The sequence below is a fragment of the Rhinopithecus roxellana genome, chromosome 15 (genome assembly GCF_007565055.1).
Source record: "Rhinopithecus roxellana isolate Shanxi Qingling chromosome 15, ASM756505v1, whole genome shotgun sequence".
In the NCBI taxonomy this organism is placed as follows: Eukaryota; Metazoa; Chordata; class Mammalia; order Primates; family Cercopithecidae; genus Rhinopithecus; species Rhinopithecus roxellana.
In genome coordinates, this window is record NC_044563.1 from 3427684 (window position 1) to 3452248 (window position 24565).

The following is a 24565-nucleotide window of genomic DNA, read 5'->3' on the forward strand; positions in this document are numbered from 1 at the left end:
TAGTAATAGCCATTCTGACTGGCATGCGATGGTATCTCATTCTGGTTTTGATTTGCATTTCTCTAATGATCAGTGATGTTGAGCTTTTCTTCATGTGATTATTGGCTGCAGCTGTGTCTTCTTTTGAACAGTGTCTGCTGATGTCCTTTGCCCACTTTTCAAGGCGATTGTTTGGTTTTTTTCTTGCATCCTTAACTTCTTGTGACATTTGGAGTAGGCTGGAATGTTCAGCTGACTTCGGGGCCAAGACCTGACTTGCCGTCTTCCTTTGAAGCAGCTCACTGTCCTGCGGTGTGGTGGCTTCTCTTGGTCACTTTCCCTCTCCTCATGCTGACTTTTCATGTTCTGTTTCCTAATAAAAATTAAGCAAAACATCCAAAAGCAATGGTTTCCTAACCTCCCTCCACACCTTCCCCACATGCACCTGGTGCTTAAGGCCTCAGGTACCGTGGAGATTGAGAAATGATACATTTGCTTATTATAGGAGGAGATTTGTGCATTAAGACAGCAGAGCCTGCTGAGGCTCAGTTTCTTCTTGGACTCCATGTGATCCTGGCTTCCCTTTCACCAGGCTGCTTGGATACCTGCAGGCTTTCAGGAGAGACCCTGGAGTCACATTAGCATCTTGCAAGCCTCTCTTCAGACAGCAGGAAGATGCTGAATGCTGTTCCAGGCAAAGGGAGGGCGAGGGGGCTTTTTGCCATTTAACTGACACAGGTGGATAATTAGGTCATTGTCCTCTTGCCAGTGAATCATGCTCCATTACAGTTCTGGAAATAATTCCTGAAGCTGGCTGTGCCACTGCATGAAAGGGTGGTGGGGCAGCTGTGTGTGTGTATGTGTGTGTGTGAGTATGTGTGTGTATGTGTGTGTGAGTGTGTGTATGTGTGTATGTACACACACACATACACATGAGTGACTGATGCTAGGATTTAGATTGTCTGCTGTCTGCCAGCCTCGCATTTTGGAAGTGCCAAGAGCTTTCCATGCCTCTGTCCACTGTGTGGCCATGTGACGGCCAGCTGGCTTGGCAAGGGGTATTGTTCTATGCTGCCTCCCACTCTGCCACAACTAGGCCATTTCCACATCCCCCGACCTTTCCCCCAGACAGTGCCCGTGAGTATTAAACTCAGCATGAACTGTTCCACGGGGCATGGGGCTCAGCTTATCTCAACTCTACCCTCTCTCTAGAGAGCGAGGGACGGTCAAGAATGTCTCTTATCCCTCCGGATTCACAGGTAGACACATTGCCCAGTTTAGAATGGCTTTGGGCAAACCACTGAAAGAAGGTGGTAATTGCCCCTCATTCTCCTCTAATCCTTTCCTGCAGAAAATACGTAGGCCTCCCTAGACATGTCTGGCTCCCAAAAACAAGAGCAAGGTGATGTGGATCGGGGAAGAACACAACAGGGTGGAGGGTGTAGTGTCCGGAAACCCACATCTGTGTCTGCTGACAGCCAGGTCTGTGCTCTGAAATAAGTGGAGGTTGGAGAACACACACAGTGTTCAGAATAAGAAAAAAATGATGTTATGCCTAAGTGTCGTAAATCGAGTCATCCAGAAGTCTTTAAAGCATGGCCTTGGATTTAATGATCGAGCAATGCATCTTTCTCCTTGGCAAGCTTAAACAAGCCTCAAGGGAGTCCCCTTTCTCATAGCCACAGCCCCTCCGTCATCCCATCCATCCGGCGAGGCAGGTAGCCCTTTTGTGGGGGTCTCCTGTGAATTCTCTCATGCCTGTTGCCTTTAGCTCTCTCATGGACCTTGCAGCCGTGCTCTCGGTGTTCTCAGGAGTTTGAGGACAGCTGAGGGCATGATGTCACTCTGGTGGGCGCAGCGGCCAGACCTGCTGCTCTGATTCACTGAGTCCTGTTTTAGCCGTGGGAGTGGTTAGGCACTCCCGGGGTGGCACCGTCCCTTCCCATACTTGGATGCAACTGATGCTAAAACTCTGCTGAACAAATGCCTGATAGCTATTCTTGGATTATTGTCTCTCATTATCTGTCCACAGATGGCACCATGAATCATAACTGAAAGAATTAAAATGTTAGGCGCCAGCGTGTAGTTGCTAGGGGATTTTTTTGGGGGTGTGTGTACAGTCTGCTAACATGTGCCGGCAGATTTGGGAACAGCAGCCCTGCACATTTGAGATGAGATTCCCAGTGGCAACAAAGTGTCTCCGAGGGCCCAACTTCTGTGTTTAAAGAAGGCATCAGTATTTTTGAGGGATCGTATTGGGACCTGAGGACGAACGTGTCCCGTAAGCCAGCAGTACCCAGAAATCATCTGGAAAGTCATTGCCAGCCAATAGCAGTCGGCTTCACCCACAGATCACATTACTAAGATTAGGGAGAGGAAGCCGAGATGCAGCTTGTGGAGAGGAAAGGGCATTTCCAAAGTGAATGGCGTCGTAGCCTACAAGATTCCTGGTGTTTCCAGTTAAATACTTTAACAACTGAATTTTCATCTTTTTCTTTTCTTTTCTGTCCTTTTTTTTTTTTTTTTTTTTTTTTGAGACAGAGTCTCGCTTTGCCACCAGACTGGAGTGCAATGGTGCGATTATAGCTCACTACAACCTCAAATTCTCAAATTCCTGGGCTCAAGAGATCCTCCCATCACAGTCTCTCGAATAGCTGGGACTACAGGTGTGCACTACCATGCTGGACTAATTTTTTTTTTTTTTTTTTTTTTTGTGGAGACAAGGTTCTTGCTTAAGACCTTGCCCGGGCTGGTTTCAAGTGATCCTCCCATCTTGGCCTCCCAAAGCACTGGGATTGCAGGTGTGAGCTACTGGGCCCACCCCCCCTTTTCATATGCTCAGCCTCTTGTGTTTGCTTGCAAGGGAGGTGTGTTTTTGAAGGGCCTTTCTGTGTGAGTCTGGATTTTTAAGCTTCTCTCTGTATTCCCGGAAAGGCCCCAGCATGGACAGGTGGGAGGTGTGGTGGGATGACCTTTTTCTAGTCCCCGGCTTGAGGGGATGCCAGGCTCTTGGAAAGCCTGGGTGTTGCTCATGCTTTCCTGGTGCCAGGTAGATTGTACCTGAAAGGGAGACCGAGAGGGTCAGGTGGACTATGGGTCTAAGTGGAACTCCTTTGTACACTTGTTCCTGTGGCCCTGTAGCCCGATTTCCTGAAACAGGCTGTCGAATGCAGCTGAGCAGGGTGTGCCTTCTAAGGGCCCTGAAACAAGAAGCTGCAGAGGCAGGGTGGGTGGACGGAGGCCTGCACCTGCTCTGAGGGCCGGACAACTCCTTACAGAAATTCCCCACCGCCACCCTGTTCTCTGCTTGCCACCCCAGTGTAAATACGCTAAATCCGAAAGTGGATTAATTGAAAAGCAATAAACACTCACAGCACTGCTCTGACGAGAACACCCTGATGCCAGCTGCTCTCCCTAATGGAGTGTGGCAGCATTACCTGAACAATGAGATGATTGTGTGGTTAAACGTGAGTGCTGTTTTCCAAATGGAGATGAAGAGACCAGCTCTGATTGAACCAGAAGCACAGAGAGCCGGGCTGGCCAGCAGTGGCACCATGTAGGGTCCTAATGCCTGCTGCTCCTTGTCTCTGGAGAGGATGCCTTTTTAGGGTATGTTTCCGCATGAAGTCTGGGGCAGGGTTTAGAGCCAACGTCTAAACTCAGAATCTTCTCTTTTAGCCCCCAGATCCCAAAGTGGGAACTCTGAGGCCTTGGCTTTTATTTTTAGTGGTTTTTAAATTATTTGCAAGGATCTTAAAAACAACGTTGAGGAAAACCATCCCTAGTTCTTTGCTGTTCCTTTCCCTCTTGTTCTCCCTCCCTTCTCCTTCTGTGTTTGCTTCTTTCTCCTCAACTTTTACCTGCCAGTTACAAGGAACTTAATCATGATCCCCAGGTTTTTCCTAATACAGTAAATGCCTTTTGATTTTTTTTTTTATTCCTGGAGGAATTGAAATGCAATTTTATGTTATTTAAATGTGTTGAATTTGATTCTCATACCTCCCATCCCCTTTAGCACATAGAGCCCCCCGAGTATTCCATACGGTCCCTGAAGGGTCCATGTTGTCATCATAGCGTCCCTCATTTAGGATAAATGAGGGAAGAGTAGGAAAACAAATTTCTTTATGTAATAAGTTTCTTCTTTCTCACTGGGATTAATTATAAATTGAATGCCTTTTTTTTTCTAAAGGACATGACCTAACCTGAATGTATTTATAAACATACCAGGAGGTTGTGAGAGGATGGGAGGGTAGAGATTTTTTGTGGTTGTTTTTTAATTTCCTTTTCTTTGCTGGAAAAGTAGTGGGGGGGAGGAAATGAATGAGGAACTGGCTTAGAATCTGTAATTCAGTTCCCTGAGACTAGATATTGATAAGTCCAGAGAACTGAAGGAAAGAAGACCGTTTTCCCGGATGATCTTTTTGTGGTCAAATTTTGTTTCTGTCTCAGAAATTGTTCCCCAGTGTGACACATGACAGTGATTTTAATGAAATTGTTAATTTGGGTTTCTGTAGAAGCTGACCAAATAAAACCCCGTATAAACACCTGTATTAGTTCATTTTCACACTGTTGATGGACATACGCGAAACTGGGAACAAAAAGAGGCTTAAGTGGTTTTAGAGGAAGTCTGGGGGTGAATGCCCATCTTCTGAGTTTGACGTTACTTGCAGGAGCACCCCATTCGTTTCTGCAAATGCTGAGGTGTTTAGAGATACATCATCGTGATGCACGATGTGTCGTCGTGGTTTAGCATGTGGACTTACAGTTCCGCACGGCTGGGGAGGCCTCAGAATCATGGCGGGAGGCCAACGGCACTTCTGTCACATGGTGACAGTAAGAGAAAAAATGAGGAAGAAGCAAAAGCAGAAACCCCTGATAAACCTGTCAGATCTCATGAGACTTATTCACTATCACGAGAATAGCACGGGAAAGACCCGCCCCCATGGTTCAATTACCTCCCCCCGGGTCCCTCCCACAACACGTGGGAATTCTGGGAGATACCATTCAAGTGGAGATTTGGATGGGAACACAGCCAAACCGTATCAACACCCAACTAGTCCATTTTTTAAAAATGTAGTTGATACCCCATAAGCATGATTTTAGCTTATATAATTTGTTAAACTTCCTTCACATCATTGAATGATTTTCTGCGTGCATAAGGTCACCTGGTGTCACCACCACCTTCATAACTGACTCTTCCTTTCCTTCCTTCCTTCCTTCCTTCTTTCTTTCTTCTTCTTTTTTTTTTTTTTTTGGACAGAGTTTCACTCTGTTACCCAGGCTGGAGTGCAGTGGTGCAATCTCAGCTCTCTGCAACCTCCGCCTCCCAGGTTCAAGCCATTCTTCTGCCTCAGCCTCCCAAGTAGCTGGGATTACAGGCGCCTGCCACCACGCCCAGCTGATTTTTAGTATTTTTAGTAGAGATGGGATTTCACCATGTTGGCCAGGCTGGTCTCAAACTCCTGACCTCAGGTGATCCTCCCACTTCTGCCTCCCAAAGTGCTGGGATTACAGGTGTGAAGCACCACACCCAGCCACTGACCACTTCTACCGCTATTCTCAGTCTTGTCATTTTGGGATAGGAGATGATGTTCCTGAGCAAACAACAGCAGCCGTGAGTCTTGCTCCCTGGCCCGTAGAAGCTGCAGACGCACTCACGACTTCTGTGAGGCTGGTGTCTCCAGTTCTTGGCCTGAGTCCTATAGAATCATTGCATTTTTCCACCCTCTGGGTAAACAGATAATTAATTTTATTCTAATGATAGTAATGTGAGGTTGCAGAAAAGGAGAAGTTGGGCCGGGCGTGGTGGCTCAAGCCTGTAATCCCAACACTTTGGGAGGCCGAGACGGGTGGATCACGAGGTCAGGAGATCGAGACCATCCTGGCTAACACGGTGAAACCCCGTCTCTGCTAAAAAATACAAAAAACTAGCCGGGCGAGGTGGCGGGCGCTTGTAGTCCCAGCTACTTGGGAGGCTGAGGTAGGAGAATTGGCGTAAACCCGGGAGGCGGAGCTTGCAGTGAGCTGAGATCCAACCACTGCACTCCAGCCTGGGCGACAGAGTGAGACTCCATCTCAAAAAAAAAAAAAAAAAAAAAGAAGTTGGGGGCAAATAAAGTTTAAAACCACCTACTTCACACACACAATTAGCCAAAATTAAGAAGATGGACAGTGCCTCATGTTGTCTGTGAGACTGTGGAGTAACTGGGGCTTGAAATGGTGACCCCCGCTCTGAGAAGAAGGCAGTGTTTTTATTTTTGTTTTTGTTTTGAGACGGAGTCTCTCTGTTGCCCAGGCTGGAGTGCAATGGTGGGATCTTGGCTCACTGCAACCTCCACCTCCCGGGTTCAAGCCAGGGCAATAGAGCAAGACGCCATCTCAAAAATAAAATAAAACAACAACAACAAAACCTTTTTCCACTCTGTGCTTAAGGCCTGTGTGTTTCATGGCGTGTACTTTTAGCCGAATTAAAACAGTACAGACAATTGGGGGAAAGAGGCCTGTGGAGAGCCGTGCGTGTGGAGTGGTTTTGGAATTCTGGGGGTGAATGCCAATCTTCTGCATGTGACATGACATATGGGAGCACCCCCTTTGTTTCTGCAAATGCTGAGGTGTTTAGAGAGGGATGCATCATCATGGCTTAGCAAAAATCGAATTATGTGCACATGTGCCCCCCAGCGCGCGCACACACACACACACACACACACACACACACCACACCAAGCGACATGTAAACAGTTGTGTAATCCAGTTTGGCAGTGTATTGATTTTCATTGCTCTATTCTTTCAACTTTTTTTTTTTTTTTTTGAGATGGAGTCTTGCTCTGTTGCCCAGGCTGGAGTGCAGTTGTGCAGTCTTGGCTCACTGCAACCTCTGCGTCCTGGGTTCAGGTGATTCTGCTTCCTCGGCCTCCCAAGAGGCTGGGATTACAGGTGTCCACCCCCATGCCCGGCTAATTTTGTATTTTTAGTAGAGATGCCATTTTGCCACTTTGGCCAGGCTGATCTTGAACTCCTGACCTCAAGTTATCTGTCCGCCTCAGCTTCCCAGAGTGCTGGGATTACAGGTTTGAGCCACCACAGCCAGACTATTCTTTCAAGTTTTTCGGTGCGTGTGACACTTTTCATAACTGAATCATGGGGGTGGGAAAGGCAGTGATTGCTTCTGCTCCTGCGTGTTCATCTGTGACAACTGAATGTGCAATAGCCTCTTCCTACCCTCTGCTCCCTGAAAACAGACCACGTAAGGGGAGAGATTCTCCAGCCTTGTGCAGGTCCCAGACACCTCTGACCTGGGTGTTTGCTGGGGACCCTAGGCGTCCCTGAGGAAGGCAAAGAGATTCTGCATACTCTTGTGCTAAGCAAGTTGTTCGGGGTGGAATGGTGTCCCCCTGCATTCCTATGTTGAAGCCCTAAGCCTCAGCACCTCTGAATGTGACTGTAGTTGGAGATGGGACTTTGAAGAGATAATTAAGTTAAATTGAGGTCACTAGACTGGGCCCTAATCTGATATGACCAGTGTCCGTATAAGAAGAGAAGATGAGGACACAGACACACAGAGAGGGGCCGTAGTGTGAGGACACAGAGAGAAGGCGGCCCAAAGCAAGCCAAGGAGAGAGGCCTCAAGAGGACCCAGCCCTGCGATGCCCTGATCTCAGACTCCAACCTCCAGGACAGTGAAGTGAGGAGTGTCTGTGGCTTAAGCTGCCCGGTCTGTGGTGCTTAGTGATGGCAGCCTGATCGAACTCATACACAAGTGTACCCCGCTGTCAGCCGTGATTTCTTTCTTTGGTTACTGTCCTGTAGAAAATGGTGTTCAATTTTTGCTTCAGAACCAAATCTCATTGCTAATCTCCCTCTTGCCTTTTTTAAGCAGGGAGGCTGTGCCTGGCTGTTGCACAAGAGAACTTCTGTAGTTGGAGCCACATGAGGCTGTGTGTGTAACGCCCGCCTTCCCCTAGGCTTTGGAATTGAATGGACAGGACCTTCTTTACGCAGTGAAGAAATCTCACTCGCTTGAGCTCTCAAAGCCTGTTTTCTGATCTGCAGAACAAGGATCACGACAGCTCTACTTCCTCAAGGCATGCCATGAGGGTGGAATTCAGAGACTGTATTTAGATGCTGGGCTGCATGTCGTGTTGGGTAAACATGGGTAGTTACCATTAAGATCAGCTTGATCACTCTCTTCATCATTATAGCACGGGAAAGCCAGCCTAGCAACATCGGTAATCCCCAGAAATCTCCTCTTCTCACAGCAGACTCAGCCTCCCTCATTCTGTGCCGTGAGTCTAGGGTTCCTGGAGGCCAAGTAGAAAAATCTAACTGCCCTATGGGCTCACGGCTTTCTAGCCTCAGAGTCCCACCAGAGCCACTCTCCTGAAAACCATTCCTCTGCAAACATCAAAGAACTGTTGCTTTTCTGTCAAGATTTCTGGGAGCAAATGATGTCCTTCAATGCCATCACTATTTCAAAGGAAAAATTTACATCTTATTGGCAAATCCTTCTGGGAGAGGGAGGTTGCATTCGGTCCACATGAAATAATTATTTCCCATTCTTTCGTGTGTTTGTTAAACTTTCACGCTGATGTTTTTCGAGGTTTTTATTCCCTTGACTGCCATACGTATTTCACAGGACAGATAATACTGCCCGGAAGGTCTCTTCTACCCTAAGAGGGGTGAGGGGAGGTGGCCTCCTCCAAGGAGGTGGCTGGTTTTTCCCCCCTGCTGACATTTCAACATCTTGGCTGGAAGCTGAACGACTAAATGGAGGTAGATCCGTTGGGTCGTGGTTTGACTTTGATATTGATGAGGTCAGAAAATTCCAAATGCTGAAAGTGGTTTTCCTCTCATACATGATCCCCCCATGCCAACCCCTGGTTCAGCATTTCTCTTGTAATGAGAGTCACCTTGGTGCTGAAGCCCAGCATCCTTGGGCGGTAACTTGCCAATATCAGTGCAGCTCTGGAGGCCTGGTCCAAATCCCAGATTGCTGTGCAGCCTTCAGAGCTTCTGCTCGATCCCAGGACCAAAAGGACAAGGTCAACCAGAAGGTCACCCAGAACACCCGCGGATCCCCATGACCGTGTCTGAGCTGCAGTCATGGCACGATTGCAGATTGGAGCTGCAGTCATGGCACGATTGCAGATTGGAGCTGTGGCAGGAAAAAAGTGCAGCCACTCCCATGCATAGGCAGAGTCTGTTTCCCTCCTTGGCAGTATGACCTGCTATCTACGTGGAGCATTGTCCTGAGGACACTGCGTAAGGAAGCCAGCCTGGTCTGCTGGGGGATGGGAGGATGCATGGAAGAAAACAGATGTGTTCCAGCCAACCACGAGGCCCATGTGAGGCCATCCCGCACCTGCCAGCCAGGCTGACCCTCCACTTAAACGCAGTCATGTAAGGGAGTCCAGAGCAGCAGTCCTCAGACCCATGCGGCCCTTAGTTTTAGGGTGTTCTCTCAGGCACAATCTGTTTCACTGCTGCACTCGCAGGCAAAGTTCACTTTTCTTCCCAGTCTATTAAGATTTTTTTTTTTAATCTTATTTGTTTGTGAGACAGAGTCTTGCTGTGTCAGCCAGGCTGGAGTGCAGTGGCGCGATCTCTGCTCACTGCAAGCTCCGCCTCCTAGGTTCATCCTGTTCTCCTGTCTCACCCTCCTGAGTAGCTGGGACTGCAGGCGCCCGCCACCACGCCTGGCTAATTTTTTTGTACTTTTACTAGAGATGGGGTTTCACTGTGTTAGCCAGGATGGTCTCGACCTCCTGACCTTGTGATCTGCCTGCCTCGGCCTCCCAAAGTGCCGGGATTACGGGCATGAGCCACTGCGCCTGGCCTTTGTTTTTTTTTGTTATTGTTTTTGTTTTTGTTTTTTTTTGAGATGGAGTCTCACTCTGTCGCCCAGGCTGGAGTGCAGAGTGCAATGGCGCGATCCCGGATCACTGCAACCTCCACTTCCCAGGTTCAAGAGATTCTCCTGCCTCAGCCTCCTGAGTAGCTGGGATTACAGGCTCATGCCACCATGCCTGGCTAGTTTTTGTATTTTTAGTGGAGATGAGGTTTTACTATGTTGGCCAGACTGGTCTCGAATTCCTGACCTCAAGTGATCCGCCTTCCTTCACCTACCAAATTGTTGGGATTACAGACATGAGCCTCCATGCCTGGCCCAGTCTATTAAGTTTTATCATGAATCTATGTTGTCGTATCCAATGTGTTTTGATAAAATATTTATCCAAAATCCGATCCTGCGACTGTCAAAGATGATTATGTAGATTTCCCCTGCTTATCTGCTAATGCGATGAATTACATTCGTCGATTTTCTTATTTCTGAAGTAAACCCCCCTAGCAATGATATCATCTCCTTAATATATGGATCTCTGCATTCAATTTGGTGATACTGAATGGTGCTGTTTTAAGTCATTTGCCAATTATTATTTGCCAATTAACTATTTTAATTCTCATGATAGTCATAGACGAATCATACTTGAATTATTATCCCCAGTTTATGGAGCCTGACGGCGGGGAGGTTGTCTGTGGTATCGGTGCTAGAAAGCTCCCTCTGGGGCTGTCCAGTGTCCAAGCCTGTGGCCCTGACCACTGCATGGTGCTGCCTGAGTGAAGTCTGGCTACAGCCCGGGGGTCCCCTTCACTCCGCTGGGGGCTGGACCTGCTCCACCTTCTGTGGGACTGAGGGGCTGTTTCCTCCCCAGCCTCTGGAGATACCAGCAGAGACCTAGGCAAGTCTTGCTCAAATGCTCAGGGTCCTCCTCTAACCTGGGAGGCTCACTGGGTCACCCGGCATGGAACTACTCCTACAACAGCTTCCCAGTCCTCAGCTGCTTCCTCTGGCTGGGGGCCTGGCCCACAGTGCCCCTGAGCCAGCACTTCAGGAGGTGTGGACGTTGCTTGCATCAGTCTCGCCTCTATCTGGTCAGCCCTGTCAAGGTAGGTATAAGGTCCTGGAGCAACCAGGGGCTTCTGGATAATACAGATCAATTTGCAAAGGCCCTGGCCCCGTATGGGGTTTTAACAAAGCCCTAGGGAGCTGTTCTGGAACCACAGAGGCCTCAACTGCCTCTCCAGACTCTGGGCTTTAGCCTGGAGATGGGCAGAGACTCCCTTGGAGTTTGCAGGGGAGCTCGGCGACCCCTGACCTTGGTGAGCCAGGAGCCCAGGTGCCCTCCCTGCCGTGTTTGGAGGATGCTCGTAATTAAAACATCCTTAACAGGCCCTGGGGTCTTTGGGCATCAGTGGCTTCCTGAGTTGCCACAAGAGTCTGAAATAGATGAAGCCTGGTCATCTAGAAGGAAACAAAGACAGGGACATCCCAAGCCCTCGGTTTCCCTTGTGCCTTTCTGAGGAGCCATTTTCCGGTTACAGTGAGGAGGTGTCAGGATCACAGAGCCGCCTCTAAATAGCTCTCTGGGTCGGGAGGCACATTTCGTTTTGGCAAGAGAAGGAGGCTTCGCTGGGGCAGCGGAGTGGCTTTCTTCCGAGTTCTGGCTGCGGATCCCAGGAGCTTGTTGAGTGAGTGATGAGGAGAGAGGTGGCCTCCACCCTCGCCCGGGCTCTGCCTCTTGGTGTCAGAGAACAGGTCGCATTGTGGGTACCGTAGTAAGGCCACAGCCTCTCCAGGGCCCTGGCCACCTGAGAGCCACTCTCAAAGGTGACAGTCCCGTTCCGTGGCATCCTCACCACTGTGAAGATCATTCCCATGCATTGCCCATGTCCCAGACCCGAGCAGGAAGGCAGAGCTTTGTGGCACCTTATCAGAGCCCGGGGCTGGCCTGCGTGACAGGTGCAACAGGCTGGACACTGTCTTAGTCTGTTCAAGCTGCCATCACAAAATACCATAAACTGAGCTGAGTGTAGTGACTCAATCCTGTAATCCCAGCACTTTGGGAGGCCGAGGCTGGCAGATTACTTGAGGTCAGGAGCTTGAGATCAGCCTAGCCAGCATGGTGAAACCCCAGTCTCTCTGCTAAAACTACAAAAAATTAGCAAGGCATGGTGGCATGCACCTGTAATCCCAGCTACACAGGAGGCTGAGGCAGGAGAATCGCTTGAACCCAGGAGGTGGACGCTGCAGTGACAGGAGATCGTGCCACAGCACTCAAGCCTGGGCGACAAGAGCGAAACTCTGTCTCAAAATAAATAAATAAACTGGGTGGCTTATAAACAATAGGCATGGATCTGTTATAGCTTCAGAGGCTGTGAGTTCAAGATCAAGGGCCAGCAGATGGGCTGTCTGATGAGGGTCTGCTTCCTGGACAGCGGTCTTCTTGCTGTGTCCTCACATGGTGGAAGGGGCGAGACTCTCTCTGGGGCCTCTTTTCCAAGGGCACTAATCTCATTTATGACGACTCCACCTTCATCACCTTATCACCTCCCAAAGTTGCCAGCTCCTAACACCCTCACACTGGGGTTTCCATTTCAACACATGAATTCAGAGGGGGCCTCAAATATCCAGACCATGGCAGAAATCCGCACGGCCCCTGGGCTCAGGGAGAATCATTTTGTCATTCAGAATGCAGGCTTACACGAAGCAGGAAGAGCGTCACAGCAGGCCAAGTTCAGTGCTAGCTGGTATAGGATGTGGCACTTTGTGGTGTTCAGTGAAGGGTGGGTGGCTTAAGCCCAGGAAAGGTATTTTCCACACAATGCTGGAGCCATCTAGGGAGCTGTTTTGAAAGGAATTGCCTGATATAATGGGAGCAGTGGAATTCAGATCCTCGGAGAAACCAGACAGCCCCAGGTCCTCCTCGCCTGCCTGTCTGGCTGGCTCATTTCCCGCCACCAAGCCAGTGCAAGTCCCGAGTCCCTGTGGGGCTGTCCTTGCTCCTGGCATCATCCCACTCCACCTTCCACCATCCTGAGACCATGCCATGCCTAAGAGTACCCAGGCTGTTCCTCACATTTCCCCACTGTATTAGTCCACTTTCACGCTGCTGATAAAGACATACTTGAGACTGGGAAGAAAAAGGTTTAATGGACTTACAGTTCTACATGGCTGGAGAGGCCTCACAATCATGGTGGAAGGCAAGGAGGAGCAAGTCACATCTTACATGGATGGCAGTAGGCAAGGGGAGCTTGTGCGGAGAAACTCCCCTTTTTAAAACCATCAGATTGACTGGGCACGATGGCTCATGCCTGTACTCCCAGCACTTTGGGAGGCTGATGTGGGCGGATTACTTGAGGTCAGGAGTTCGAGACCAGCCTGCCCAACATGGTGAAACCCCATCTCTTAAAAGTAGAGAAGGTCAGGCGTGGTGGCTCAAGCCTGTAATCCCAGCACTTTGGGAGGCCGAGGTGGGAGGATCACGAGGTCAGGAGATCCAGACCATCCTGGCTAACATGGTGAAACCCCGTCTCTACTAAAAAATACAAAAAACTAGCCAGGTGAGGTGGCGGGCGCCTGTAGTCCCAGCTACTCGGGAGGCTGAAGCAGGAGAATGGCGTGAACCCAGGAGGCGGAGCTTGCAGTGAGCTGAGATCTGGCCACTGCACTCCAGTACGGGCCACAGAGCAAGACTCCGTCTCAAAAAAAAAAAAAAAAAAAAAAAGTAGAGAAATTAGCCAGGTGTGGTGGTGGGTGCCTGTAATCCCAGCTACTTAGGAGGCTGAGGCAGGTGGTGAACCTGGGAGGTGGAGGTTGCAGTGAGCCGAGATCACACCATTGCACTCAAGCCTGGGTGACAAAGTTAGACTCCACTTAAAAAAAAGAAAAAAATCAGATCTTGTGAGACTTACTCACTATCACAAGAACAGCATGTGAGAGACCCGCCCCCATGATTCCGTCATCTCCCAAGAGGTCCCTCCCACAACACGTGGGAATTATGGGAGCTACGAGATGAGATTTGGGTGGGGACACAGAGCCAAGCTTTGTCACCCGCTTTGGTCTTTAAGTTCCTCAGAGGCTGAGAGTGCAGCTTTTTAGGTGAGGCATGGGATTGCAGTCCACACCACCTGCGGGACCTGAGCAGGTAGCTTCACCTGCTGTGTTCGCCAGCCCCCAGCCTGCCTGCACCTCCTGAACACGCTCGGGCCCTGTGTGCACCAAGCACCGTCCTTTGGCACGAGACTCAGATAATTTCCAGGCACCCACCGTGTGGTGGTCTGATCCTTCTCACCACTTATTGCTCGAGTGGTTCGTGTCTGAGTTTGTGGGGCAGGCAATACCAAGCAAGGAACAGGTGCCCCCATGAAATCTACAGGTGTCCTTGATGGGGTGGGTGCAAGGACTGGGTGGATAGCAGGGGCTGCCTAATTTACTACAGATTAGGGAAGTGAAGGAAGCACCAGATATGAGGGTCTCTGCTGGGAATTTGGGGTGCTGCTCCTGGAATGGACTTAACCTGCTTACACAGCATCAAAGTGCTGCATTTTGGGGAGAAGGAGGGTTTGGGGCTCAACAGAGCTCAGGGCTCTAGGAAGATGTTCAGGTGGCATTTTCACTGGTTCTGCAGGGCTTTGCATCTGGCCCACAGCACCTTCTCCTGGTACTCCAAAGCTGGACGGTGGCTTAAGAAGAGAAGGGAGAGGAAGTCTCTGCAGTGTTGCAATGCAGGTGGCAAAAGAGACAACAAGGCTCCAGGAGTCGGGGCTTCCAGCTGGTGGTCATGCACAGAGTGTGTGGCAGGGGTCTGGACCCACCTCGAGCCCTGGGACCCCAGCCCCTCCTGGACAAGCCCTGGGCACCTGTACTGTCTTTCCCAGTGACACTTGCCAATGACGAGTGTGATGGATCGAGTTCCCGGTCTTTCTATGATCCTAAGTCCTAGTGGGCTGTGATTGTCATATTATAGGCTTCGAAGGTGTGCTTCAAAGCTTGAGGCTAAGATAATGTTTTATTTTATTTTATTTTATTTTATTTTATTTTATTTACTTTACTTTATTTTATTTTGACACAGAGTCTTGCTCTCTCTCCCAGCCTGGAGTGCAATGGTGCAATCTTGACTCACTGCAACCTCTGCCTCCCAGGTTCAAGCAACTCTTCTGCCTCGGCCTCCTGAGTACCTGGGATTACAGGCGCCAGCCACCATGCCCAGCTAATTTTTGTATTTTTAGTAAAGATGGGGATTCATCATGTTGGGAAGGCTGGTCTTGAACTCCTGACCTCAGGTGATCCACTCACCTCGGCCTCCCAAAGTGCTGGGATTACAGGCATGAGCCACTGAGCCCGGCCGGCTAAGTTAATGTGAGATGTAAGCATTTGAGGTGCTAAGGAGGAGATGGTTGTCAATTTTTGAGTTAGGAGAATAGATGGAGACTCCCCCTTCTCCCCCAGTTGGTAGATCAGTGGAGTGGGGCCATGCTGTCTCCTAGGCTTGGTTCCCGAGATGCACCGCCCTGCAAAGTGGCTCCTGTTGAAAAAAAAAAATGTGAGCTCCCTCTTGACATTCCTGCATCTTTAGGGGTCCCTGTGGCCCTGAGTGCCAAGAGCAGAGCCCCCAGGGCTCCTGGCAAGGTGTCCATCTGCTTTCCTCTACTTGTTAATCCCAGTGCCATCTCTTACAGGAGGCTTTGCCAGCACCAGCAAAAGGTCCCCATCTCAGATATGATTGCTTCATTCCAGGAAAACCCAGTTTACGGCACCGAGGACTTACAACTGGGGGTGATTCCCACAAGAACTCATCCTGTGGTGCCCTCATCACACAAAACTTCAGCCATCGATGCTGCCTGGAACTGTAGATCACACTTCAAATGCAGGATGTCATTCATAAGGTCACAGCAAAGGCTCCAGAAAGTGATGCTAACTCTGTCTTGGGGCAAGAGCTAAGGGGAGCCCCCTGAGAGGCAGCCCCCAGGGGCACAGCAAGAAAGCCCAGTTCTGAGGAAGACAGATGGGGAGGCGGCGGGAACTGGGACCTTGGCCCCACGCTTGGCTGAGAGAGGCCAGCGAGGGAGGACGCCCTCTGCATCTTCCCTGGAGGCCCCGCCTCTCCCTTTCCTTTGAAATCCACAGAAGAGAAACACAGACTGTTGCTTTGTGTTACATAACTCTTGTTTAAATGTCCATAAAAGGCCTTCCTCCTTCCCAGCCAGCAGATACGGAAGTGAGAATTAGGATGATTTAGAATGCCAGTGAGGCGTCTCATACAAATGCCCAGTGTGGTGCAGTGACACTGCCCGGGTGGCCGCCTGCTGCTCTGCTGTCCAGTGGCATGGCACAGAACTGGCTGCCCATCATCTGAATTCTCCCAGCCTCCTGTCTGTCCAAGGGTGCCAGCCAGGCGTCAGCCATGGAGACATCCTGCCTGTTGCTGTTTTTCAGGGCTCCCTAGTATTGTCTGTCCCCAGATGCTTTCCAGGGCCATGGTTTCTTGTCACCTCCTCGCTGCAGAAGCCAGGGTTCCCTTTGCTTCACGTGTGGATTCCTCCCATGACCTGCCAGTCAGTGCCTTCTGCACTGACCTCTGACCTTCCTCCCTCCACACATCTTGTCTGTCTTGCTGGCACATTCACCACGTCTGACATTCATCCTGCTAACCTTTGCCTGAGCTGTAACCCCCGCTAGGTGCTCCTTCTCCAGGTACTCCAAAGCTGGTGATGTCTTATGAAGGGAGGCGACAGGGAGTCTCTTTGCATCCCGTGGGGGTGAGGGGCTCCTTCCTGCGCTGGGTTTCTGTTTTTTTTTTTTTTTTGAGATGGAGTCTCGCTCTGTTGCCCAGGCTGGGGTGCAGTGGCCGGATCTCAGCTCACTGCAAGCTCCGCCTCCCGGGTTCACGCCATTCTCCTGCCTCAGCCTCCCAAGTAGCTGGGACTACAGGCGCCCGCTAGTTTTTTGTATTTTTTAGTAGAGACAGGGTTTCACCATGTTAGCCAGGATGGTCTCGATCTCCTGACCTCGTGATCCGCCTGTCTCGGCCTCCCAAAGTGCTGGGATTATAGGCATGAGCCACCGCGCCCGGCCTCTGGGTTTCTTGAAACTCTAACATTTCCCCCTCAAGGTTGCATTATGGTCGTACCCCGCAGGCAGGCATCTGTCTGTATTCCCGAAATGTTGTTTGAAACAAGGGAGGAGGAGGACAGTTGAATGAATGGGGGGAAAACAGGTGAGCTGTAGAGAGCTGAGTTCTCGTTTCTTCACTGGCTCCCCTCCAGCCTCTAGGGCTCTGAAAAACCTGGACAAAGCAGCGTCTGTTCTTACAGGACTTGTCCTTCCCCTGTGCAGGGCACTTTTCACCGTAGAAGATCCTGTGGGTGCCCAGCCTGAGTGTGGCTTGTCATAACCCTCGAGAATAATTTGTCATTTGTTTCTTGTGCTTCTAGTTTTTACACAGGTGTTTGACCTGTGATTATATCATAACTTTTTTAAAAAATGCCCTAGTCCATGAAAATGACAGCATATTATATGCTAAGGTGATTAGACGAAGATTTTGAACCCAAACGGCTTGAGTGAATGTCTTGGCTTCGGTGCTGACTGTGATGTGGAGCAAGTGTCTTAATCGCTCTGTGCCTCAGTTTCCCCCTCTGTCAAGTAGAGATAATGGTGCCCACTTCATAGAGCTGTTAAGATCAAAAGAGGTCGCTCCCGGGAACTCACTCAGAGCAGCATGTGGCACCTGAGCCCTGGCTGTATCTCTACTGTGAGTGTTCTTTTCGCTGCTATGTACACCTGCAGCCACAGAGACAGACCCCATACTCTGTCTTCCTCATGTCACCCAGACCAGCAACCTGACAACAGCTGGACAACACTGAGCAATGCTGAGACATCACATAAGAGCCAGTTCCCTCTTCCTTCTCCCCGAGGCTTTTACTGGGAACCTGTGATAAGCCAAGCATAGGGTGGGCAGTACCAGAGGACAGGCAGGAGGCTGCTTTCTGCCAAGAGGATTTTCTAGGCCTTGAAATCATCAAGGGGAGAAGCAGTCAGGCAATTATCACAAGTAAATGTTTGCATTGTTCTCATTTGCCTTATGAGCTGAGTCCTTTAGACCAGCAGGGAGGTGCCTGGGCTTAAGCTCCTAGGGCTTTTCTTTGGAAGGAGAATCCCGGAATCACTAGGGGATGGTCCACGTGTGTGGTACTTCAGCAGCTGTCCTAGGTGTGCGTCCAAGTGCAGATGTGGCTGTGCACTTGTGTGTATCTGACTGTGCATTTTTGTGGGGTGCTGGGTGACCTGGGGGGTGGGTTACCTTTATAATGAGCAGTCTGCAGTGTTCAAAGATGTAGTCAGTCATCATTGTTCTAACCATGGCAACCTTTTTTTTTTTTTTTAAGACCGAGTCTTGGCCGGGCACGGTATCTCACGCCTATAATCCCAGCACTTTGGGAGGCCGAGGCAGGCAGATCACGAGGTCAAGAGATCGAGACCGTCCTGGCGAACACGGTGAAACGCCGTCTCTACTAAAAATACAAAAACATTAGCTAGGCGTGGTGGTGGGCGCCTGTAGTCCCAGTTACTCAGAAGGCTGAGGCAGGAGAATGGTGTGAACCCGGGAGGTGGCGGAGCTTGCAGTGAGCTGAGATCGTGCCACTGCACTCCAGCCTGGATGACAGAACAAGACTCTGTCTCAAAAAAAAAAAAAAAAAAAAAAAAATAGACTGAGTCTTGCTCTGTCACCAAGCTGGAGTGCAGTGGCACGATCTTGGCTCACTGCAGTCTCCACTTCCCAGGTTCAAGTGATTCTCCTGCCTTAGCTTCCAGAATGGCTGGGACTACAGGTGCATGCCACCACACCCAGCTAATGTTGGCATTTTTAATAGAGATGGAGTTTCACCAGGGTGGCCAGGATGGTCTCCATCTCTTGACCTAGTGATCCACCTGCCTCAGCCTCCCGAAGTGCTAGTGTTACGGACGTGAGCCACAGCGCCTGGCCCATAGCAAACGTTTTTAGGGTTGATTGGCCACGTGCCAGGCACTGCTGTAAACCTTTACTTGTGAGATCTCAATAAATCCGCACACCAAACTCATTTCACAGGTGAGAAAACCTAGGTTTGTGGATTACACGTAATGCCCAGTGTCACATAGTACAAGTCTGGATTTACACCCAGGCAGCCTGGGCCAGAGCCCATGCCCTCCACCTCTGTGACAGCATCCCTCTGCCAAGTCTGCCCGTTTCACCTCAGGCGTTCGGCAAGGGCTGGTCTGTAGGAATGCGGGAGAGATTCCTGGGCCTTGTGGGCAGAGAGGCCTCGGGCCATCCTGGAGCCAGCACAGCCATCAAGGCCCTGGAGAAGGAAATGTCTGGCTCAGCCTGAGCAGGCCAGGGCATGGGTCCACATTGCCTAAGTTGAGTTCCCAAAGCTGAGTTGGAGGTGGGTTGTAGGAAGAGGTGGTCTCCCTTTGGGAGGAGGGCACCTCGGCTTCTGTCTCTCTGAATGTGGCCTGGAGACATGCCTATCTCTACAGCCACCTTTTGTACCTTCATGCCCAAGGGAAACCACCACTCAGGAAGCTTCCCCCACATCTTAGTCTGTTCTCCCACTGCTATGAAGAAATACCTGAGACTGGGGGAAAAGAGGTTTAATTGATGCACAGTTCCGCATGGCTGGGGAGCCCTCAGGAATCTTACAGTCATGACATAAGGCACCTCTTCACAGGGCGGCAGGAGAATGAGTGTCAGCAGGGGAAGTGCCAGACACTTATAAAACCATCAGATCTCATGAGAACTCACTCGCTATCACGAGCACAGCATGGGGAAAACAGCCCCGGTGATTCAATTACCTCCCACTGGGTCCCTGCCTCAACACATGGGATTAGGGGGACTCAAGATGAGATTTGGGTGGGGACACAGCCGAACCATCTCACCCCACAACTCTGCCCTGTGGTCCTGCCCACAAGTCGTTGGGCAGAGAGCATCTAACTCTTGAAACCAAGGGGTGGATCCGATGATCTCTGAATTCCTTTCAGGGTTGTTTTGCCTTTTCTTGAAGAGTGACACACATTTGTGACCAAATAGCTCTATCACCCTCTTCTGTCAAATCCAAAACGTCCGACAGTCTTCTTTCATTTGTTTTATCTCCGTCCCCTTCTGTTCAAACTGGCAGTGTTCCTGCTCTTAGAATCTCATACATTATCAAGTGATGTTCCAGCCGTACCCTTGGTGTTTGTTTTGTTGCATATGGATAGGCTTTTTCATTTTTTGCCATATGGATAGACTAAGAATCTTCCAAATCTTCAAGCTCTGGTTCCTTTTTGCTTTACAATTTCTTCTTTGATTCATCTCTCTCCTTTTGCATTTTACTATAAGCAGTCAGGAGGATCCAGCTGCTCCTTCGACACTTTGCTTAGAAATCTCCCCAGCTAAATATCTGATTTTATCGCTCACACGCTCTACCTTCCACAAAAATACTAGAACACAGTCGAGCCAAGTGCTTTGCCACTTTAGAACAAGCATCACTTTTCCTCTAGTTTCCAGTAACGTGTTCTTCATCTCCATCTGATATCTCAGCAGAATCATTCTAACATTCATATTTCTAGCAAGCACCTCAAAACTCTTCCAGCCTGTAATCATTACCCAGTTCCAAAGCAATTCCATAATATTTTTAGATATTTGGTTTTTTTCACCAACACCATATTTATTAAAAATATATATAGGCCGGGCGCGGTGGCTTCAAGCCTGTAATCCCAGCACTTTGGGAGGCCGAGATCACGAGGTCAGGAGATTGAGACCATCCTGGCTAACATGGTGAAACCCCGTCTCTACTAAAAATACAAAAAACTAGCCGGGCGAGGTGGCGGGCACCTGTAGTCCCAGCTACTCGGGAGGCTGAGGCAGGAGAATGGCGTGAACCCGGGAGGTGGAGCTTACAGTGAGCTGAGATCCAGCCACTGCACTCCAGCCTGGGCGACAGAGCGAGACTCCGTCTCAAAAAAAATATATATATATATGTGTATGTGTGTGTGTGTGTGTGTGTGTATTTGGCCAGGCACAGTGGCTCATGCCTGTAATCTCAGCACTTTGGGAGGCAGGCCAATCACTTGAGACCAAGAGTTTGAGACCATCCTGGCCAACATGGCAAAACCCTGTTTCTACCAAAAAAAAAAAAAAAAAAGGAAAAATTATATATGTTAATTAGCCAGACATGGTGGCACATGCCTGTGATTCCAGATACTCGGGAGGCTGAGGCACAAGAATCACTTGAGCCTGGGAGGCAGAGGTTGCAGTGAGCCAAGATCACACCACTGCACTCCAGCCTGGATGACAGAGCAAGACCCTGCCTAAAAAAAAAAAAAAAAAAAGTGTGTGTGTATATATGTATATTATGAGACATTTCAGAATAGACTGCTGCTGCCAACAGCCAATAATTCTAAATAAAGTCCTAACTTATTCTACAAATTTGAGCTTTAAAAATATTCTTTAGGAAAAACAAAATAAAAACAGAAATCTGAGGAATATGACCTAAACGAAAGGTCCTTTGAAGCCTACAGATGCCCTAAGTAAGGAAGAAAAAAACACAAAACCAAAAATCTCCCACCCTACCTTACCAGATCACCTCATACACACAAAAAGAAAGGTTGATTTAAATTAAACAAATGAAGTAAGCCCATGTTGGGAAGATGTTATAGATATTTGTTACAGCCACACCCCACTCCTGACGCTAAAGTTTGCATTTTTTTATAGTTTATTGTAAAGAATTGGCTCACATGATTATGAGGTTGGCCAATTTGAAATCAGTAGGTAAGGCTGGAAACTCAGGAAGGAGTTGATGCCTCAGTCTTGAGGACAAACTTCTTCTGTAGGAAACCTCGATTTCGGCTCCTAAGGCCCCCAGCTGATTGGATAAGGTCCACTTACAGTATGACTTGACATCAGCATATTGTAGATGTATGTGTGTTTCTGCAGGCTGGCATCTGGATGCCTGGCTCTTTTGTGGGTTGTATGCATTGGTCCTGAGCCCAGTGTCTCTCCTTCTGAGGCACTGTGTGCCTTGCCCGTGTGGTCTCTGGTTCTGGCCTTCCTTCCAGGTCTCCATGGCCGTCCTAGGAGACTTGGCTTTACCTGCCTGGCTGCTCTCCCATATCAAAGATCATGCATCTTTAGGCAACAGATCTGTAGGGCCTGAGTTGGAACAATTTCCTGTAGGTGATGGCTTTGGTGCCACCCATCTGGCTGTGCATCCATCTGTGGGTAGAATTTTTCCCACAGAACTAAAATCCGAGGAGTTTTAAATGCTTTGTTTGAGGTTTCCCCGTCTCTCCAGTTCTGTAGATTGGCATGCATCTAATCGGATAAACAGGACTCCAGGGTGTGAGAGCTGGAACTAATCAAGCCCCGTGGGAACACTAGACATAGTCAACGGGGAGATTTCCAGACGCAGGCCTGGTTGAATTCTCAGCTGCTGTGTGGGTGATTTGCCCCACATGCCTTCTGGACAGAGGCCCCCACTCATGTAGGTTGTAGAGCAATGACAACCTTATCATCATAGAACAGCCAACTGCTTTGAGAGAAGCAAGTGTAGTGGTTGGCAAGTTCAGAGGATGAGTGTTGATGGATATTGTGGCTGCAATTTTAAGAGCTGTGATTGGACTCCTTTTGGTGTCAGGCCTTCAGTGATGTAATAGTGTATGCAGAAATCATTGTTCTGCAGGTGACACTTAACTTAATGTGATTTTCACTTTGCAGGTGGCCATAATAGCAGGCAACTTTGAGCTGGCAGAATACATCAAGAACCACAAGGAAACAGACATCGGTGAGTAGGCACGTGGAGAGACTGGTGGGGTTTGGTTTAGAGATGCTGTGAGGGGTCACTCACCAGCTTTTTAAAATGCTCCTAAGATTGGTTTAGAGCCTGCTTTTAGCAAAACTTCACATAGTATTAGCCCATGTTCTGTCTCTGGTCTTAACTTTTTAAACTTATGGTGGGGATGGGGCTAAGGAAGACCTTAGAGGTTAGGCTGTCTGAAACGTGCTTCTCTAGAAGGGTGATGTTCTAATCTATTCTGACAGTCCCCATTGCAAGGTTTCTTTCCGTGTGAACATCATTGATTTAGTAAAATGGGGAGAGGAACAGGAAGTGTGGAGTTCATGCTAAGGGTTGGCTCTGGGATTCCCTCTCTGATGTACATGTCTGGTTTTCCCAATTAATGATAAAAATTGATACATGTTGTTACGCATTTGTCCAACCTGGTAGAATGTACAAGCCCAAGAGTGAGGCCTGATGTAAACTGTGGACTTGAGTGACGCTGTAGGCTCTCAGTTGTAACAAATGGCCCACTCCAGGGAGGGGGTTGATGACTGGGGAGACCGCACGTGAGAGGCAGGGGCTCTCTGGGTAAGCTCTATTCCTTCTGCTCGGTTTTACTGTGAACCTAAAACTGCTCTAAAAATATGACATCTTTTTTAAAAATCCGAAAAAAAAAGAAATCAAACGGGAGAATGTGCTAAGCATCAAGCAATGGATGTAGGGCACGGCTCTTGATTGCTGACACCAATTAATGTGCAGCTGATTTAGGTGTGTTTATTGGAAGGTGCCGTAACATCCACACTTCTATTTAGGCAAAGAGCTGGCAACCCGATGAGGGTGGAGAGAGAGCCAGTGGCATCCTCTCGACTCCCCTCGGTTGCCTCCGCTTCACTTCCTCCTCAGCTGTGCTGATGGTCGTTCCCCTTTTTAGTACCCCTTGTGCCAACCAGGAGGACGGTCTCTGGGGCTCCTCCTCTCTCCCATCGCCCTGCCATTGGCTGGGCCCGGTCTTGCAACCTGGACGAGCCCACTGGCCTGTTTCCTCCAGCCCCGCGCTTCCACAGGACCTGCAGCGGGGAGCAGTCCCATTGGACCGGCAGTGGTGAGCTTTCGAAGATGGCATCACCCCATCAGAGGGGTCCGGGGGGTGCTCCTGGGTGTCATTTACTGCCTGTGCCCCTCAGCTCATTTTTGGCATCAGGGAAAGCAGAACTGTGTGTTTGGCTGTCGAGGCTTTACCGTGTGGCATGTGTGCCCTGCGTCGACCACGGCTGGTACCTACCCCACCTTGGAGAACTGCATGAGGATGCAGAGCCAGATGCACGGCTTGCATCATCCAGTACCTGTGCAGAGCCTCGGGGCCTCCCAAAGGCTGCGCCTGACGCCGACGCACACGTCCCTCCTGTGAGCCAGGGCAAATCACTTCATTGCTCTGAGATCCAGGGTTCTGCCAGGGCTGCCTCAGCACCTCCATGAGCGCATTATAGAGATTGATGAGTTAATGTCTGCAAAGTGATTTAGAAAATGAGCTCTCAGAATGCCAGAGACCATCTCCCTGCTCCCTCCCTAATATGAAAATGCGGCACACGGAATAGCTTTGGTTTGAGAGCTAAAAATATCGGCTGCTGTGAAGGGAGTGGGACTGTCTTGACCAGGGGCACACAGTGAAGAAGGGAGGTGAGGGAGCCTGAGCACAGGTCCCACCCATGACTGCAGGGGTTGTTGCTGGCACCCCTGCAGGCAGAGCCCCCACCAGCTCCACAGATCCTGAGTTGTCTGGGATGGTGACAAGCTCTGGGCTACCCTCATTGGGCTACCCTCACTGGGGCCTACACTGCAAAGAGGAAGGCGTGAAGTGGCTTCCTTATCCCAGCTCTCCACATGGAGCTGAGAGATACCGGGGCTGCTACCCCTGCCCCTAAGCATTGCCCCATGGAGTCACAGCCACCCTTCCTCC

General features: G+C 49.6%; 1 protein-coding gene across 2 annotated transcripts in view; it reads left to right on the plus strand.

The window, feature by feature from the left end:
• Positions 1-24565, plus strand: part of SHANK2 (SH3 and multiple ankyrin repeat domains 2) — a 679458-nt gene that overhangs the window by 222702 nt on the left and 432191 nt on the right. For both annotated transcript variants that reach the window (XM_030918720.1, XM_030918719.1), the window contains one exon: positions 22548-22614. In XM_030918720.1, the coding sequence (XP_030774580.1) occupies positions 22548-22614 (67 nt within the window). The remainder of the gene's footprint in view (positions 1-22547; positions 22615-24565) is intronic.